Source organism: Piliocolobus tephrosceles, chromosome 8, assembly GCF_002776525.5.
Source record: "Piliocolobus tephrosceles isolate RC106 chromosome 8, ASM277652v3, whole genome shotgun sequence".
NCBI classification, from domain to species: domain Eukaryota; kingdom Metazoa; phylum Chordata; class Mammalia; order Primates; family Cercopithecidae; genus Piliocolobus; species Piliocolobus tephrosceles.
Genome location: NC_045441.1, coordinates 122,651,832 through 122,671,731, shown reverse-complemented (window position 1 = coordinate 122,671,731; position 19,900 = coordinate 122,651,832). Strand labels below are relative to the sequence as shown.

The 19,900-nt window shown below is 36.9% G+C and overlaps 1 protein-coding gene across 5 annotated transcripts in view; it reads right to left on the bottom strand.

Moving 5' to 3' along the window:
* The window catches only part of EXOC4 (exocyst complex component 4), an 821,075-nt gene that overhangs the window by 586,972 nt on the left and 214,203 nt on the right, over positions 1 to 19,900 (bottom strand). For all 5 annotated transcript variants that reach the window (XM_023207825.2, XM_023207827.2, XM_026454384.1 and 2 more), the window contains exon 8: positions 2,688 to 2,833. In XM_023207825.2, coding sequence (XP_023063593.1) covers positions 2,688 to 2,833 — 146 coding nt within the window. The remainder of the gene's footprint in view (positions 1 to 2,687; positions 2,834 to 19,900) is intronic.

Sequence of the window (19,900 nt, the reverse complement as noted above, 5' to 3'; positions counted from 1 at the left end):
AAGAGAAGAGAAGAGAAGAGAAGAGAAGAGAAGAGAAGAGAAGAGAAAAAAGAAAAGAAAAGAGCCTGGTTAGGCGCATTTGAGAGAGGGTCAGTTGCCTCTACCAACTACCTTTTCCTTCTACTATCTTTGTGCTTGCTGGCATAGCCCTGATTCCATCTGGGCATTCTACTTCCTTGCTCTTTACTCAGTCATGTGCTCAGAAAAAGTGGCTTCCTCTCCAGCTGGAAACCTAGCACCAGAGAGGAACCTGACTAGTTTAAGACAACCACTGAGATCTGCTTCCCCTTGCCAGTGACTAGTTTAGGAATGGGCTTACGACCCAATCCTAGAGCTTAATAGGAACTTACCAAAGAGTTTTGTCACTAGCAGAAATGACTAATAAATTGATAATTAATAGGTACTAATTTAAAAAGATTTAAAATGGTACAGCCACTTTAGAAGACAGTTTGACAGTGTCTTATAAAGCTAAACATAGTATTACCAAATGATCCAGCAATGTTGCTCCCAGGTATTTACAAAAACGAGTTGAAAATTTATGTCACACCAAAACCTGCATGAGTGTTTAGAGCAGCTTTATTCATGATTGCCAGAAGTTGGAAGCAACCAAAATGTCCTTCAATAGGTAAATAAGCAAGCTATGGCATATCCACACAAAGGAATGTTACTCAGCAACACAAAGAGACATCTATCAAGCCACAAAAAAGATGTGGAAGAAATTTAAATGCATATTGCTAAGCAAAAGAAGCCATTCTGAAAAGGCTAAACACTGATTCTGACTATACGACATTCTGGAAAAAGCAAAACCTGTGGAGATAGTCAAAAGATCAGAGGTGGCCAGGGGTTAGGGAGGGTGGAGGGATGAATATGTGGTGAATGGAAGATGTTTAGGGCAGTGAAACTGTTCTGTATGACACTGTAATGGTGGATACATGACCTTATGCCTTTGTGAAAACCCATTAGGACTGTACAACACAAAGAGTGAACTCTAATGTAAACTATGGAATTTAGTTAATAATGACATGTCAATACTGGTTCATCAATTCTAACAAACAGACCATGCTAATACCAGATGTTAATAGGGTAAAATGAGAATGGGAGAAAAAGGAAATCTCTGTGTTTCCTGCTCTACTTTTCTATAAAGCTAAAACTGTTCTAAAAATAAAGTCTATATGTTTTTTCAAAGAGACAGATTCACAGGGAGAATCACATGCTATTTTCTTGCCCACACTGTCTTTAGTGGACTGGATACACCACGTGATCACAATAGAAACCATTACTAATGTGTTGAGAATGGCAATGCAGAGAGATGGAAAGGGCTGAGTCCTTTACGATACTGTACAGTTGAATTAAGGAAACCTCCACATTCATCCCTGTTATGTGAGACAGTAACTTTCTTATAGTTCAATCTGTTGTATTTAAGGTTTTATGTTACTTGCAGCCTAAAGCATTTTAACTGATATTGCAGCTACTCTCTGAATAAAACTGCTTAAAAAGGAATGCATTCAATAAACGGAATAGATTTCATTTCTGGCAGGGACATACTAAATAAATCTCTCTGCTAGATCACAAAATAAATAAACTGTTGAAGCTTTAATTATTAAAAACACTACAAATCTAAGATAAAAACAGGCCTCAAATGTGAATCAATAGAAGGTATTAGAGCTCCAACTGCTGAAAAAGAATAAATTCAATATACTGGGATACTTCTGTGGTGGTCACTTCGCATGCTTATATTTACAGACACAACTTCTTAAATCTCTACTAAACCCTCAAAAGAAAATATGTCTAAAGTAAGACTGCCAGGATTTAAATCCTCCTTCTACCACATGTTAGCTATGACCTTATATAAATTACTTAACCATTCATGTATCAATGTTTTTATGTGTACAAAGTATTAAAAATACAACTCTTGCCTATAAGACTGTTGTAATTAGTAAATAAAATAATCTATGAAAATAATGTAATGCCTTGATTAGCACTTAGTAAGAACTCAATAAACGTGAGCTACTACTGCTGCTGCTGAAATTTAGTATAATCCAATTTAAAGTATGTTTAATTGAGATTATTTTGGGAAACTCACCCAGTACAGTGCCTGATACCTAGGAAACAATCAATGGTAGCTGTTATTATTGAAGTTATTATCAATATTATTAACTATTAGTTGTTGCCAAGAGATATACACTTTGGGCACATGGCTTGGTGGAGTTAAGTAAGGTAATAATTAGAGAAAAAAAACCCAGATTGTTCTTTTATTAAACAAGTAACCACATAAGGCCCAATACTGCTTAGCTAGAAACATTTGCATAACTTTATTAACAAAGGTTGTTTCTTGGCTCTTGGGGCATTTTCAAGGCTGACATATTTCATTTCCTTTCATTTCATATAAAATTCCCCAGAAACAATTGCGGAGTTTCATTTCTCTTAATTTTAAATAAAACTCCCCTGAAACAAGTTCCAGAAATTTTTATTAGGAGTTCCAGGTAGTCCAGTCACCATATCCAAAACAGCCACCTCACCTGACAGAAAACAAAAATAAATAAAACTCAACATATATTCACTTCCTTTAAATTACTTCAATCAACTTAAGCTAGAGAAAGTTATGGCTATCAATAAATTAGGAAGTCATCTTACTTCAGTCTAACAATTCTTAAAACCTATTATCTTAACAGCAGAATAACACTTACTTGAAAAGAGAATTTTTTGGCCTTTGAGGTTTCTTCTTGGCAAAAAAGGCTGCAAATTCTCGTCCAGTGCTGGCATAGCTTAGTTGAGCTGATGGTTCACTAGCCGTACGAGTATTTTTCATATCCAAGTACTCAGTTAACAGCATCTGTGCAACCAGATAAACCAGTTAATGTTAATATACACATTTTTAATGTGCTATTAAGAAAAACTATTTTAAAACTATGCATATCTAATTCTAAAACCTCATCCTTGACATTCAGGAATATATTAACCTGGTCATTAATTTTCTTAGTTGGGGATCTAAGAAAAGATTCATTATAGCTAGTAAGTCATCTACTTGTTACCTATTCATACGGAAGAGGTGTGGTGGGCATCTGAACATGGGAGTAAAAGGAACGTTTTTATTGAGTATCTATTATGTGCCAGATATTGTGCTGAGTGAGTTAATCAACATTCCTCTTTAATCACAATTTAATCCTCATTATTCTGAACTATAGCAGCATTAGCAGCAACACCATAACATTTACTCAAGGCTTACTATGATGTAGGCAACATTTTTTTTTCTTTTTTTTTATTATTTTATTTTATTTTATTTTTTATTATACTTTAAGTTCTAGGGTACATGTGCATAACGTGCAGGTTTGTTACATATGTATACATGTGCCATGTTGGTGTGCTGCACCCATCAACTCGTCAGTACCCATCAATTCATCATTTATATCAGGTATAACTCCCCAGTGCAATCCCTCCCTCCTCCCCCCTCCCCATGATAGGCCCCATTGTGTGATGTTCCCCTTCCCGAGTCCAAGTGAACTCACTGTTCAGTTCCCACTTATGAGTGAGAACATGCGGTGTTTGGTTTTCTCTTCTTGTGATAGTTTGCTAAGAATGATAGTTTCCAGCTGCATCCATGTCCCTACAAAGGACACAAACTCATCCTTTTTTATGGCTGCATAGTATTCCATGGTGTGTATGTGCCACATTTTCTTAATCCAGTCTGTCACTGATGGACATTTGGGTTGATTCCAAGTCTTTGCTATTGTGAATAGTGCCGCAATAAACATACGTGTGCATGTGTCTTTGTAGTAGAATAATTTATAATCCTTTGGGTATATACCCAGTAGTGGGATGGCTGGGTCATATGGTACATCTAGTTCTAGATCCTTGAGGAATTGCCATACTGTTTTCCATAATGGTTGAACTAGTTTACAATCCCACCAACAGTGTAAAAGTGTTCCTATTTCTCCACATCCTCTCCAACACCTGTTGTTTCCTGATTTTTTAATGATTAGGCAACATGTTAATCCATCTAAAATGTATTATCTCTTTTAAAGCACAGAATTTTATCAGATAAATTCACAGATGACAGATAAAGAAATGGGGTTTACAGAGGTTCAAGAGCTGTAAAGTGATTCCTAGCAGACTAGGAAGTCCATGCTCTTACCACTCACTATTACACACAGTGGATAAACACTACAACAAACCTGCCAATAAGAGATATAGAAAGGCCACAGGAAGCTAAGAAGTCCTGACCTGCAAAGAATTTCCATAGCCACTACTCATCTGAGAGCTTCAACACAAGAAAAGCAACTGCCTTTTAAAAAATTGACTACTAGGTAGGCAAAGCGGCTCATGCCTGTAATCCCAGCACTTTGGGAGGCTGAGGTAGGAGGATCACTTGAGGACAGAAGTTCAAGACCAGCTTGACCAACATAGTGAAACTTCATCTCTACTTAAAAAGAAAAAAGAAAAAAAAAAAATTTGGCTGGGTATGATGGTGCACAAGTGTAGTCCCAGTTACTTGGGAGGCTGAGGCACAAGAATCACTTGAAGCAGAGGTTGCAGTGAGCTAAGATCACGCCACCACACTCCAGCCTGGGTGACAGAGTGAGACTCCGTCTCAAAAAAATTAAAAAATTAAAAAATTGACTACTGCCAACAGGTCCTACTTATAAAATCAATCCAATTTAAAATCTAAGAATTATCACAAAGCAAAAACCTGTAACAGATACACTAAAAACAAAAGGCAGCAAATTGAAACATGCTACCAGAGAGATCATGCAACCACAAAGAGAGACAATAAGAAGAGTTACAAAACAACTAGAAAACAAGTAACAACATACCAGCAGTAAGTCCTTACCTATCAATAATAACACAATGTAAATGAACTAAATTCCCTGATTAGATACACAGTAGCTGAATGAATTAAAAAACAAGACCCAGGCCGGGTGGGGTGGCTCACACCTGTAATCCCAGCACTTTGGGACTTTGGGAGGCGGAGGCAGGCAGATCACGAGGTCAGGAGATCGAGAGCATCCTGGCTAACACGGTGAAACCCTATCTCTACTAAAAATACAAAAAATTAGCCGGGTGTGGTAGTGGGCACCTGTAGTCCCAGCTATTCAGGAGGCTGCGGCAAGAGGATGGCATAAACCTGGGAGGCGGAGCTTGCAGTGAGCCGAGATCACACCACTGCACTCCAGCCTGGGCAACAGAGTGAGACTCTGTCTAATAAATAAATAAGACCCAGTAATGTGGTGCATGCAAGAAACTCACTTTGCCTATAAAGACACACGGACTAAAAGTAAAGATATGGGAAAAGATATTCCATACAAATGGAAAACACAAAAGAGTAGGATTTGCTATACCAATACCAGACAAAATAGACTTTAAGTCAAAAACTGTAAAAAAGATAAAAAAGATCATTAATAAAGGGGTCAATTCTGCAAGAGAATATAACAATAGTAAATATATATGCACCCAACACAAGAGCACCTAAATAAGCACAGGTCTATAGGTGGCAGTAAATGGACTTTATTTCATTTTCTTATTTCAATCCAATAAGGATTACACCTGGAAAGTACAAAACATGTCAATAGACTGGTAAATCTTTTTTATTTATTTATGAAGCCACTAGAGTATTATTCAGTATGTGAATGAAATAATATAATGATAAATACTATCTCTGTTAATACATCACCCAAACTACCCAATGGTCGGGGAGAATATTGAGTTGGGTCTCTAGTAACAACTCAAGGCAGGGACTAAATTATATTGTATATTTGTCACTGCTACTAATAAGATAAGATTTTCAGCAATATGTAATCAAAAAGACCAGTAAACCAGAAAAGAATTTCAAATTAATATAACACAAAAAGATGTAAATACATGCATTGTTTCACTCATATTTCAGATGGTTAACACCAACGTGACAGAGTGATGTTTCTACTAAAGCGTGAAAATGCATTAATCCAAGTAACTCTTTTGAGGCACTTGCTGTCCTAGAATCCAATGATTAAGGCCTTGTGTAATAAAATACTGACCTCAAAACACAGGTATTTTAAGATCATTTTGCTCTTTCTCACCATCAGTAAAGTCCCCTTAACTGTTACCACTCGGCATTGTTAGTCTATTCCTATCCACCCACTTCTGCTTTCAATCTGCAAACACATACTTATCCTACTTTCTCAACAAAAATCTTACATTGGTCCTTATACTATATCTATAATCTTATTTTCCTTTTGTCTTTGGGTCCCAAACTTTAAAAAGTAGCCTTTACATCTACTGTTTCCTTTATCACAATGTGATTGATTCCTCATTTCTCTCCTGAGCTCTAGTCCCACATCTGTGACTGCATGCTTGATATACATTCACATATTTCACTAATAAAATCAACTTCTCTGAAACCTAAATCATCTTCCCATAAAAGCATTAATTACTTCTGTCTTCTTTTTTTGTTGGTAGTTTCTTATTTTCACTACTTTCTCAGGTTTAAAACTTCAGAACCATCTTTTGATACATTCCCATACCCTTTGTGCCCAGAAAGGAATTAGTCCTCAAGATCATTAATGACTATTCCTCAACTCTCTACTAGTTTGCCCATTTCTGTCCATTTTGACAGCCACCAACTTAGTTCAATTAGTATTCACTGAATTTTCTGCCTCTCATCTCTTACCCTTCCAGTCCTCCTCACATACTATCAACAGACAGTCCTAAAACACTGCTGCTATCATCAGAAGGCTACTCCTTTCATCATCTACAATATTCTGACTTCAATACATATTTCCAAGTGTATCTTATTCTCTTAAATGTGAACCCAACACTGTAATCAAAATTACTTAACTCTTCCCTTAATATATGTGGGCATTTTCATTTCTAAAAGGCCTAATCTAGATTACCTTCTCTCCTAAATAAATACCAACAAACCCTTCCAAGAACAATTCCAATGTTTTTTCTTCAATGAGCCCTTCCCAGGCCACTCTAGTTGGCTATACCCTTTCCTGAACTCTTAAAATACCCATTTTCTACATCATTCAATAAGTATTCATCAAAAACTGCCTGATATTATTAGTCCTTATTTAATAAAAAAGACACCTGACTACCCCCAATTTGTATGTTCCTTAAAGCATTACATTTCTTTACTTCCACCATAGAGCCATGCAACGGACCAGCAAATCAAAAAAATACAACAAACTGCTGAACATTTTTTTAAAAAGTATGTAAGAAGCCTTAATGAATATGCTGTTATAAGCAAATTAAAAATAGTTTCCAAAGTAGAATGAACTCTTAAATTAATCCTCAGTACAAAAATCTACAATACAAATAAAATTTAAAAGAAAAGGGATGGTTGTGACTTTTAAACACAGATAAAACGTCTTTGGAGCATCTAATATATATTTTTAGCTTAAATGAGTATTTGTTCCTTCACTAAGATACTTATGGATTGATGAGTATATATATACATTTTTTTTTTATTCATTTTTTTTTTTTTTTTGAGACGGAGTCTCCCTCTGCCGCCCAGGCTGGAGTGCAGTGGCCGGATCTCAGCTCACTGCAAGCTCCGCCTCCCGGGTTCCCGCCATTCTCCTGCCTCAGCCTCCCGAGCAGCTGAGACTACAGCGCTTGCCACCTCGCCCAGCTAGTTGTTTGTATTTTTTAGTAGAGACGGGGTTTCGCCATGTTAGCCAGGATGGTCTCGATCTCCTGACCTCGTGATCTCCCCGTCTCGGCCTCCCAAAGTGTTGGGATTACAGGCTTGAGCCACCGCGCCCGGCCAATGAGTATACATTAACATGCATCTATTGCCATTTATACCAAAATTACTATCTTTGCAGAATACTGGTATCTCATAAAAACAGGAGTAGTGGTTTGCACACATTTCAAACTGTACAACTATGAACCCCATTTTCCTTTTATTTGTTTTTCTTACCTTTTTTTAAGACAGAGTCTCACTCTGTCGCCCAGGCTGGAGTGCAATGGCACGATCTCGGCTCACTGAATCCAATGCCTCCCAGGTTCAAGCAATTCTCCTGCCTCACTCTCCTGAGTAGCAGGGATTACAGGTGCGTGCCACCACACTACGCTAATTTCTGTACTTTTAGTAGAGACGGGGTTTCACCGTGTTAGCCAGGACGGTCACGATCTCCTGACCTCGTGATCCGCCCGCCTCGGCCTCCCAAAGTGCTGGGATTACAGGCGTGAGCCACTACGTCCTGCCCCAATTTTCTTGACTACTAACTTCACATATTCAGTGATTTACATTAAACCATAGTACATTGGTCCTCCTTGATGAATCTGATAATAGACATGAGAAATAGTAACACAAAAACATCACCTCAAGCTCTCAACATGAACTAAGACTCAACTTCTCTTGGGCAATATTTTAAATGTGCCTATATTAAATACTGGAATTTTCAATAACTTGCTCTTTTAAAATGTAAGTTCCCAAGAGTTTGTATTCTGGGTACAGCAAAGCAGTTCTCATTGAACTGGTCCTCTTGCTGATAATTGTAAAAGCCAAAAAAAAAAAAATACTAAAAAATAAGAATTTGAAGACCCTAGAGAGGAATCAAATTAGGCAGAAACTGACAGTTATGATCCCTGGAAGAAACAAGGAAGCACATTAGGAGAATTCCTCTGGCTTTCTGCCAGAAGGCGCCTCCTGGTTTTCATGGAGCAAGGGAAGAGCCCAAGCAGAAAGTATAGTACCCAATACAGCATGTCTCAAAAGCACTTGAAAAGGATAAGAGACAAAATCAGGGTAATATATCCACCAAATTATAACCTTGATTCCTGAAAACATTATAGCCAAGAGACTGAAATAATATAGTAATACTTTTAAGTTAGGATGTCCATTTTAAATTACCAAAAATTATCGGGTTTTCCTCATAGATTTACTATGAATAGAATGTTAATAACAGAAAAAAATAACAGAAAAAGTTATTTTTTCAATATAGCAGTCTAATTTCCCCATTGTATAAAGTCTAAAATATTCTGCAGTAAGGAAAGCAAAGGAAAAATCATCATTTTGAAAACAAAGCGGATGCCTGCTCAATTATACTCATGGTCAATGGCAGTTGTACAATTAAAATCACTAATGCTATATGGTCTTGTGAACGGTTCATTAGTGTTCAGAATAAAACAAATCAAAAACTTCCAAGAGTACACATGTATTTTTGGTCCTGTATCAAACATCTGATCAAACTACTCATGTTTTGTTTTTTTCTTTTTCCCAAGAGAATAGCTCTTAGCAAAGAAAGCCCAGTTTTAATAGCTTCCAAATGCTTTCATTCATTTTAAATATATATTTATTTAACACAGAAAATATGCAAAGTATTATGCTAGATATAAAACCAGGACTCAAAAATAAATCCGTCCCTCAGTGTACTTATCTAGTAATAGAGACATACATGAATGACAACACAAAGGAGTAAGTGGTAAAACATCAGGACAAAAATATGGCTAAGTGCATTTATAGGAGGACAAGATGGCTTCTAACTAGGGCAACAAAAAAAGCATTCAAGATCATGGAACTACAGAAGGACATAAATTGAATCTTAGAATGTGTGAAAATCCAAAAAAAAAAAAAAAAAAAAAGAAGGCACAGAACAGAATAAGCAAAGAAATAGTGCTGGGAACATTTAAGTTGTCTTCAGTAACTAACAAATATTTCAGGTGACATTAAAATGACCAACGAGAGGTAAGCCTGGAAAGGGAGTACACTGACAAACGTCCAAGAATCTTTAAAAAAAAAAAAAAAAAATCTGTAATAACAAACTCACAAACTGCAGCCAAATACAAAATGAGGCAACGAAAGAAGAGTTTTAAACAGGCAAATAAAATGGTGATAAATATGCTGTATGTAAATTGATCTGACAGCATACAAAATCATTGACTGGAAGGAAATGGGATTGGGGGCAAAAAGAATGATCAGGAAAATCCTATAAAGGAAGGAGACCAAGAAGAGACAACCTACCAAGACAGCTCAATTTAGAAAATTAAAAGGTTTTAAACTAAAGCAGTGGCAATAAGATTATACAATTAGGACCAATTTAAGAGTCAAGGCAGAGAAAAAAAAAAAATGAACAAAATTTAATCAGTCATTCTGAAAAAAAAAGGAGAAAAAAGGAGAAATAAAAGCAATGGCTAAAAGATTGCTATATGAGGGATTTTAAAAATTACAGTTCTATGAACAATAGTTAAGAATGCATGAAAAATGGGTTTTGTAGTGCATGGCGGCAATAAATTTTGTTTTGAATATACTCCCTTGAACTTGAGATAAATAATGTGAATAGGTTAAGATTGATGGTATTTCCATGTTCGATAAGTTAATAAATTTGCATTAGGTCAAAAAGTTCCTTGGTGATGCTAGTTGCAGGTTTTTCACCAGTGTCTTTTATGAGGTTAAGTAAGTTTCCTTTTTTAATGAATAATCAGTGGAGGTCAAATGCTTTTCCATATCTATTGAGATGATTATGTGACTTTGGCTCTTTATTAATATGGTAATACATTAATTGACTTTTAAAATAAATCCCAATGAATCATGGTATAACACAGTTTCTATGTCAATACATTCAACTTGTTAATATTTTGTTCAACATTATTATACTTATGTTTGTAAGTCTACAGTTTCCTATCATACTTTGGCTTTGTTATTAGGGTAAAACTGGCCTACTAGGATGCATTGGAAACTGTTTCTCTATTTTCTGAAAGAGTTTGCAAAGGACTGGTATTATTTCATCTTTAAATGTTTGACAGAATATTTGTGTGAATTACATAATGTGCAGGAAAATTTTTAATTACTAATTTATTTGTTATAGGACAATTCAGATTTTCTATTTCTTCTTGGGTCACTTTTGGTCCTTTGTGTCTTTATAGAAATTTGTCTGTTTCATCTACATTGTCTGACTGGCATATCATAGTAGTCTCAGAATCCTTTTAATTTCTGTATAGAGTCTGTAGTTACATCTCCTCTTTCATTTCCTGATTTTGGTATTCTTTAGATCTCCCTTTTTTTTAATTGGTTGGTTAAGATATATCAATTTTTGATCTTTTCAAAAGACCTCTGTTTGGTTCCATTGTTCTTCTCTACAGTTGTCCTGATTTTTATTTCATTGATTGTCAGTTTACCTTTATTATTTCCTAACTTCTGCTTGCTTTGGCTTTGAGTTTTCTTTTTTTTTTTTTTTTTTTTTTTGAGATGAAATTTCACTCTTGTTGCCCAGGCTGGAGTACAATGGTGTGATCTTGGCTCACTGCAACCTCCACTTCCTGGGTTAAAGTGATTCTCCTGCCTCAGTCTCCTGAGTAGTTGGGATTACAGACCCCTACTACCAAGCCCAGCTACTTTTTTGTATTTTTAGTAGAGACACGGTTTCACCATTTTGGCCAGGCTGGTCTTGAACTCCTGACCTCAGGTGATCCACCCACCTCAGCCTCCCAAAATGCTGGGATTACAGGTGTGAGCCACTGCTCCGGCTGAGTTTTCTCCTTTTTCTAGCTCTTGGGATGAAAATATATGATTATTCATTTTAGGTCTTTCTTCTTTTACCCATAGTATATTCACAAGTTTGTTGTCCTCTTTCCAAATATTTGGGGACCTACAAATGTCTTTCCTTTTTTTGTTTAATTCTGTTGTGGTCAGAGGATATATTTTGTGTGATTTCAATTCTTTTAAATGTATTGAGATTTACTTGGTGATCTAGTACATAGACTCACATGGAGAATATTCCATATGACCTTGAGATCATCTGAATTCTGATGGTGTTGACTGTACCATACATGTCAGTTTAAATCAGGGTGGTTAATAGTGTTGCTCAAGTCTTCTCTGTATTTTCTTCTAGTTGTTCTATTAATTGTTGAAAAAGAGTATTCATTATTTTAAAAAATCACCAACCATAATTACTGAATTTTTCCACTACTCCTTTCAGTCAATTTTTCCTCCATGTATTTTGGATTTCATGGTATTTCAATAGTTTGTTATTTCTACTTTCACTCTTAAAAAGCAAAGACAAGTTGGCCAGGCGCGGTGGCTCATGCCTGTAATCCCAGCACTTTGGGAGGCTGAGGCAGGCAGATCACGAGGTCAGGAGATCAAGACCATCCTGGCTAACATGGTGAAACCCTGTCTCTACTGAAAAAGCACAAAAAATCAGCCGGGCATGGTGGCAGGCGCCTGTAGTCCCAGCTACTCGGGAGGCTAAGGCAGGAGAATGGCGTGATCCTGGGAGGCGGAGCTGCAGTGAGCCGAGATGGTGCCACCTGCACTCCAGTCTGGGTGACAAAGCAAGACTCCATTAAAAAAAAAAAAAAAAAAAAAAAAGACAAATAAAAGAGATAATGCTAGGGGATGGCACAAAAATGGTCTCAACATTCAAAGGTATATTCCTAACTATAGCTTCAATATATTCTCCGCCCATTTCATTTACACATACTTTAAAGTTCATTCTACCTATTTACATTGCTTTCTCCCCTTTTCTCTTCAACTTTGACTACCAAACTCTAGAACTGTCTTACCCCATTACAAAAACTTCAGGCTGGGTGCAGTGGCACATGCCTATAATCCTAACACTTTGGGAGGCCAAGGCGGGAGGACTGCTTGAGACCAGTAATTCAAGACCGGCCTGGGTAACAATAGTGAGGCCCTGTCTCTACCAAAAAAAAAAAAAAAATTAAAAACTAGCCAGGTGTGCATGTGCCTGTAGTCTCAGCTTCTTGGGAGGCTGACCCAGGAAGATCCTTTGAGCCCAGGAGTTCAAGACTACCGTGAGCTATGACTGCACTACTGCACTCCAATCTGGACGACAGAGTGAGACCCTAACTCCAAAAAAAAACACTTCGGCTACTGGTTAATTGTTAATTAATTAATTAGCACAATTTTACTCTGTTGTAAGACTAATATGTTTCATCATAATATATTGACTCCTTCTACCATCACAGAGTCTTTCTCAGTCTCCTAGATTCCAATAACCTCCACTCTACTATTCTTTAGGATTCTGTGTCCTTAGGAAATACTCCATCTATAAGGTCACCAACTCTGAGTTCTCTTTGTCCACAATGTTTTATCTCCTCCCAAAAAATATAGACCTCTTCCTTCTCAGTTTGTGCTAAAATTCTGGGAAGATTGGTCTGCACATAGGAATCACTTGGAGAACTCTGTTAAAATAGAAACTCATGTGCCTGCCTTAGAACTACAAAATGAGAGGGTCATATAAAAACGCAGAAAGTCTGTGCTTGAAATCAACTCTACTACTTATTAGTTATGTGACCCTGGTCAAGTTACTTAATCTTTCTAAGCTTCACTTCTCTCATTTGTGAAATAAAAATAATAATAAAAGATAATAATAGAACTACTTCATAGAAGCACACATTTACCTATGTAACAAACCTGCACATCCTGCAAATGTACCCTTGAACTTAAAAGGTGGAAACAGAAAAAGAACTACTTCATGGAATTAATATGAAAAAATTTTTAATAATGCATATAAAATGCTTAGCACATAACAGACTATTATCATCTTTCAGGATAAGGCTCAGAAATCTGTTTCTTTTCTAATATATTCCAGTAACTATATATCTATGATATTACCTCTCAGAACCTCAGTTTCTTCATCTGTAAAACAGAAATAATATCATCTATTCCACAGTACTATCATCAGGGTCAAATGAATATTCCACTTAGAACACTGCCTGAAGCACAGTAATCAATTTATAAGTGTAAATGAGTTCATGAATGTGTAAATGAAATTATCTGTGTATCTTCATCATCTCCTCACAATTATCATTCTTTTCCTTCTTTCCTCTTCCCCTTTGCTCTACAATAAAGGTCTCAATCACCAAATTCAGGCTTTTGCTAATACTCATTCTCTAAACTTTTGGAATGTTTTCTTTCACTTCAATGAGTTTGATTACCGTATTTTACAACCTAACTACTTGAGCATTAGTAGTTAGGTTGTAAGAACTAACACTAATACTTAAGACTATTACTTGAGTATTAGTAGTTAGGCTGTAAAATGTGGTAGTCAAACCATGGAAGTAAAATATCCTAACCCTTGCTCCTGCTTTCTTCCATTTTTATTATTTCTACATTCTGAATGATTCCCAATTATCCCTCTTACATCATACTTTCTCTCAAGCTCCAAAGATACACTGCCATTGCCTGCAAGAATGTCTGGGTTCTCACATCCATATCACAGTAAGCAGGTCAAAATAATGCAGCAAATTTTAGGAAATGCTAAAGCATGGGTCCAACAAACTCAGCCTGACCAGGTAAACTCTCTACTACCACCTCTCCTCAAAGGGAGGAAGGGGACCAAAGGTGGGGAACTCCTTAATGTCATCATTCTTCTGATCACCTGGGATCAAAATGTGTAATTCATTGTGGCTCTTCTCAGTCTTGTTCTCCAAATCACCTGCCAAATCCTACAGACTTAATAGTACACATTTCACATCCAGTTCCTCTTCTAAATATTTTCATTCCCATACTCATCTTTCTAAATCAAGTCCTCATTATCTTTCATGCAGATTATTAAAACAGTCTCCCACTGGCCATATCCTGCTTTATGCATCTCATGACAGTCTATCCCACAACCTGCTACCAGATTAAACTCAATGTTTTCATTCCTCTGACAAGTCCTTCAATGGCTTCCTCCATGCCTTCGAAATAAATAAATCTCTATCTTCTCATTATTATTCAGCACTTCTCACAACACAGCCCCAATCAACCTCTGTAGGATTAGATCCTATTGGTTCCTTTTACATCATTACCAGTTGATTAAACTAAAATTTTATTTCCTGTTTCCTAAATAACTCCCAAAGGCTTTCCATCGAGTCTAAATTTATCTAATTTTTTTCCTGCCATTAACTACTCTTCCATTTATCAAGTAAAGGGAATATTAGCTATATATCAGGTATCAGGGAAAAACAATTTTTTTTTTTTTAAAGCTTGGGGTATGAGATCAAGAAAGTGAATCTAAGTAGAATTTAATGGATTTTAGCAAGCTACTTTTGCTCCATTCAGATGTTACTAATCAGACTTACATGCATGGAGATGAAGCCAACCCCATGCATGAGGAAACAGAGGGAGGGGCTTATAGCTTTGAAGTTTTATCTTCTCGTGGAAGTGTTACCTCTACCTTCTTCTTTTGAAAGTTCTTGGCCAGGCGCAGTGGCTCAAGCCTGTAATCCCAGCACTTTGGGAGGCCGAGATGGGCGGATCACGAGGTCAGGAGATCGAGACCATCCTGGCTAACACAGTGAAACCCCGTCTCTACAAAAAAAAAATACAAAAACTAGCCGGGCGAGGTGGCGGGCGCCTGTAGTCCCAGCTCCTCGGGAGGCGGAGGCAGGAGAATGGCGTAAACCCGGGAGGCGAAGCTTGCAGTGAGCTGAGATCCGGCCACTGCACTCCAGTCCGGGTGACAGAGCGAGACTTCGCCTCAAAAAAAAAAAAAAAAAAAAAGAAAGTTCTTTTTGCACTGGTCTTTTTACATCACTTCCCCTTGGTCTTATGATGACAACTATGTGCCCCTATCTTCCCATCAGATGTAAATGTGTAGCATGCTGGTGGGTAGAATAAATCATTCTTATACTCTCTTCTAGCTAAAGGTCAATATCTCACCAGTAGACTGACACTCAAGTTGAGGTTACAGGGAACCAGTGAGTGGCGTATATCACTAAAAGATGCTGTGGTTTTTTTCCTGGTTTTCACCTACTTACTATAGTCACTTTAGATCAATGCCAGACATTAATATTTCATATTCTTATGAGGAAAAAAAGCACATATATGAAAACTGTAAAATATGTTTATGATTTATTCAACTCATATTTACATATTTGTTCATATTAATATTTATACATATACATATCTATATACTGAGAATAAACATGAATGAGCATATTGTGCAAAAAAGCCATGATTCCGGTCTTCTGGGAGATTACCATCCATCTCGACTGTCAACTATGATATCTGTCTCTAATTAAAACCCATACAGCAGTTTGTATCACTCAAGGATATCATCTTGCAGTTATTTGCCTTCTCTGCTGCCTGTCAGCCAGGTCTCTTCTTTGTATCTCTGTCAACATCTAGGCACAGTGTCTTAAAGTAGGGACTCTCTAGTAGGTTACCTAAATTGAAAGTAAGATGCTCCAAACAGCAGCTACTTATTGCTGTTTCACATTCATAGATGCGCTCGTCAGAGTACAACTACAACACCCATGGTGAAACTTCAGGCTTTTTGAGGCACATTAATTTACTTACATTATAGGAATACCGTTTATTAAATTTCTGCTCCAATGAGATAAGTGCCACCCTAATGACCTGAAAGAGTTAATGCATCTTGGAAAAGACCCAAATTACTCTCTGGAGACAGTTGACTCAATTAAGTGTCTAAGATCCAGCATTTTCAATTAGCAATTCAGTTACTAAAGATGCTTTTATATTGGTTATCTGTAATATGTAAATATTGACACACTTATAAAAAATATTTGCCTATAGTTCATTCAAAATAGAATTTTTAGAGATAACAATTACAAATTCAGATTCCACCAGCATTTACTTTGTACTTACCAAGTGTCAGGAACTGTGTCAAGTACCTTCTCATTGGAATTTAAGGGGAACATTGTAAAGACCAGGAGATAAGGGGGTTTGGAAGCACTAAGAATACAAGGCACCAGAATGCAGAGACAAATAAAGTGGTTCCGTTCTTTAAGGAGTCCACAAAGAACATCTCAACTGAATTCATTGAAGCCTCTTCAGAATCTAGATCTAAATTCAGTAAGGTGCTCACTGTTCTGAATATATGCATATTATCCCTGTCTAAAATGATCTTTCCAAAATACCTAAATCCTAGCCTTCTTTCAAGGACCAGTTCAGCTTCTAACCCATGCGCAAAACCTTCTCTGGCCAATCTATCTGAAGTTATCTTTTAAATTCCTAGAGGATCCACAGATGATATCTGGACTTGGCAATTAATCACACACTGCTGTATATTTATCTTTTCCTGTATTTCTCTCTTAACCTCTCAACATGACTTGAGGAAAAGGTGTTTTGTCTAATATCAGCATGTATTAGACAAAATTCATGTCTAATGATATTTCCACTGAAGTATCTTATTAAAATGCTTTACGACTGAAAGAACAACTTAATATCACTAATTTCAGTACTTTGTCAACTCTTGCATCTACAAGAAAGATTCTGCCTATGAAATAAGCAAAATTCTTCTGTCTGAAGGTGATGGTGTGTGTGTGTGGTGTGGGGGTAGACTTGAGCAAGCTACTAAACTAATGAAAAATACCTGTCGACAGCTTGGTTAAACAAAAAGTAATACTATTTTATCACTTTTGTTGCCAAAAAAAAATTTCCATATCTACAATAGGTATTTGATTATTATACATTATTTATACTGAATGTTATGTGTTAATTCAAAACATGGAATTAAACTATATTATTTATGCACTACACTTGAGGACAGTCTAAAATTTAAAAGGTTACTCAAATGAACTGCACTGCTGGTTTCAGTAAGTTTACAGTAAATGTGAAAACTCTAGGGCAAGGGTTCCTGTGCACTAGAGTTACCGGTCTATGGGCCTTTACCAGCACCAGCCCATGACCTGTTAGGAACCAGGCTGCACAGCAGACGGTGAGGGGCAGGGGAGCAAGTATCACCACCTGAGCTCCACCTCCTGTCAGCAGCATTAGATTCTCATAGGAGTGTGAATCCTATTGTGAGCTGCACATGTGAAGGATCTAGGTCATGCGCTCCTTATGAGAATCTAACTAATATCTGACGATGTGAGGTGGAACAGTTGCATTCTAAAACCATCACCCACCACCCCCCATACATGGAAAAACCCTCTTCCATGAACCTGGTCCCTGATGCCAGAAAAGGTTGGGAACCACTGCTCTAGTGTACAAAAATGGAGAACTATTTCACTGATATTTCTGGCATCCAATTTAATTCTTTTGCATTGGCTTTCCTATTTCTTTTTCCCCAAATAATTATTTATTTTGATCTTTTATTTAAAAGCAATATACACTCATAAAAATTTCAAAGAGGACAGCAACATGTAGATTCCAGTATTCTTTAATAGCACAATCATATGCAATGTATTTAAATCATATGTCTTTGTTGATTTATCATTTCATTATTTTTCTCATCATCCCTTAAATTCTAATAAGCACAGTGTCCTGCATACATAAAGTACCTAAGAAATGCATTATATACATCCATCAAACAGTCCAATTCTATCAGTAAATGAAAAACACACTATATGACTGGCAGTATATAATCCAATAAGATCCTTTCTTTCAACTATTTACTCCCCATTTTCCATTTATCACAGCACATCTCAGTTTGTAAATTATACTACCTACATCTGCCCCAACAAACTTAACCCCCACTTCTGCCCCCATGATCCAAGGGCAACGGCTGAACAGCTCACATGCCTGATATCAGAAATTAGTTGTATACCTGGATCCTTTCTCTCCAATAACTACATCTTTTAATTTTAACTCTCAAAAAGCCAACCACAGCCAGGAGATGGATACAATAAATTCATCACAGTAGGATGATTAGCCTTGACTCCATATGACATGAGAGTGAGTGTTTGTAAACATAACTAGAGAACATCCAGTGGGATGAGGAACTGTGCCTAACTCTGGTACTTATGAAAACCACCACAGCTCTACCTAATTATTCTCAGCTCTATCCTACCATTCAGTAACAAGTTCATACCATAAAGCAAGCCACAGAAAAGAAAAAAAGACAGCATGCTATTTAAATACCAACCATGTTAACGCAGAAGCAATACCATACAATTCATGTACCTCATGTTCTCTGCTAATTGCTTAAGATATCCTGCAACAGAGAAGACAGCAACAGTAGCCAGGCCTTAGTCTTCTTTAAATGCCAGCTCTTAATAACAAACTCCAAAAAGGTCTTAATTGCATTTACCAGGAGCTCATGAACTTTAAAAGTTGTTAATCAGATTTCCATGTAAATGGAGTGACAATTAAAGGTTAAGTACAGGTTTCTGAAATTTCAGAAGTTGAGAATATATTGCCCTTCACAGGGCGGGGGGTGCAGGGGTGGGGAGAGGGCTACCAGCCTTGACAGGAACTAAACATCTTAATTAAACATGCAGAAGTACCATGCTTATTTTTACGTGAAGTTCCATTTCCAAATGTCAAAGTTAATCATGCACTTGACTAAAAATGTGCAATATTCTCGCTGCCAGCAAAATGTCTTCGTATTCTTTTCTGAGAAGACACCAGCAGGTCTTCAAAAATTTCTCTGGAGTCCCCTCAGACCTGATCTCTGCCATGCTACAAGAAAACCTGTGAAGCAGAGTGAAATGCCTTTACAGAGAGATCTTAATTGCTCTCCACCTGAGGAGTAATCTAAAACCACACGTTTTCAATCAATTCTGCTTCATATTTATGTGACTCAGGAGAAACACGAGGTGCTTCCTCCATAAATTTGCTGCACCTGTGTCCCTGGAGTGACATGTTGACAAATGAATACGACATCTCCTCAAACTCCAATAAGAATTTATGATTCTTTGAAAGAATATATTTGATCAATTACAGTGTCATCACAGTTGAAAGCAAAACCATGTCTTTGGAGTGCACTTCACAAAATGTGCGAGGGCTTGCATTCTGCAATAGGATAAATGACAATCCCAATCCCCAGAGTCAGGTCCTTATTCCAGCTCTAATACTTAATCTCAGATTCCCCAGCTTAAGAGGAGCTAAGTACAACAACCGATAAGTGCAATAATGAATGAGATGAATAGCTGTGTAGGGCTCTAGACAAAATAACTACAGAACTGAAAATCAGAAAATATTTGCAGTGTGACATCTAGACAGTAAAAATAATTATTCTTTAGGTATACATTTATTAAGAAAAACACCCCTTCTGTCAACCCCACTGTT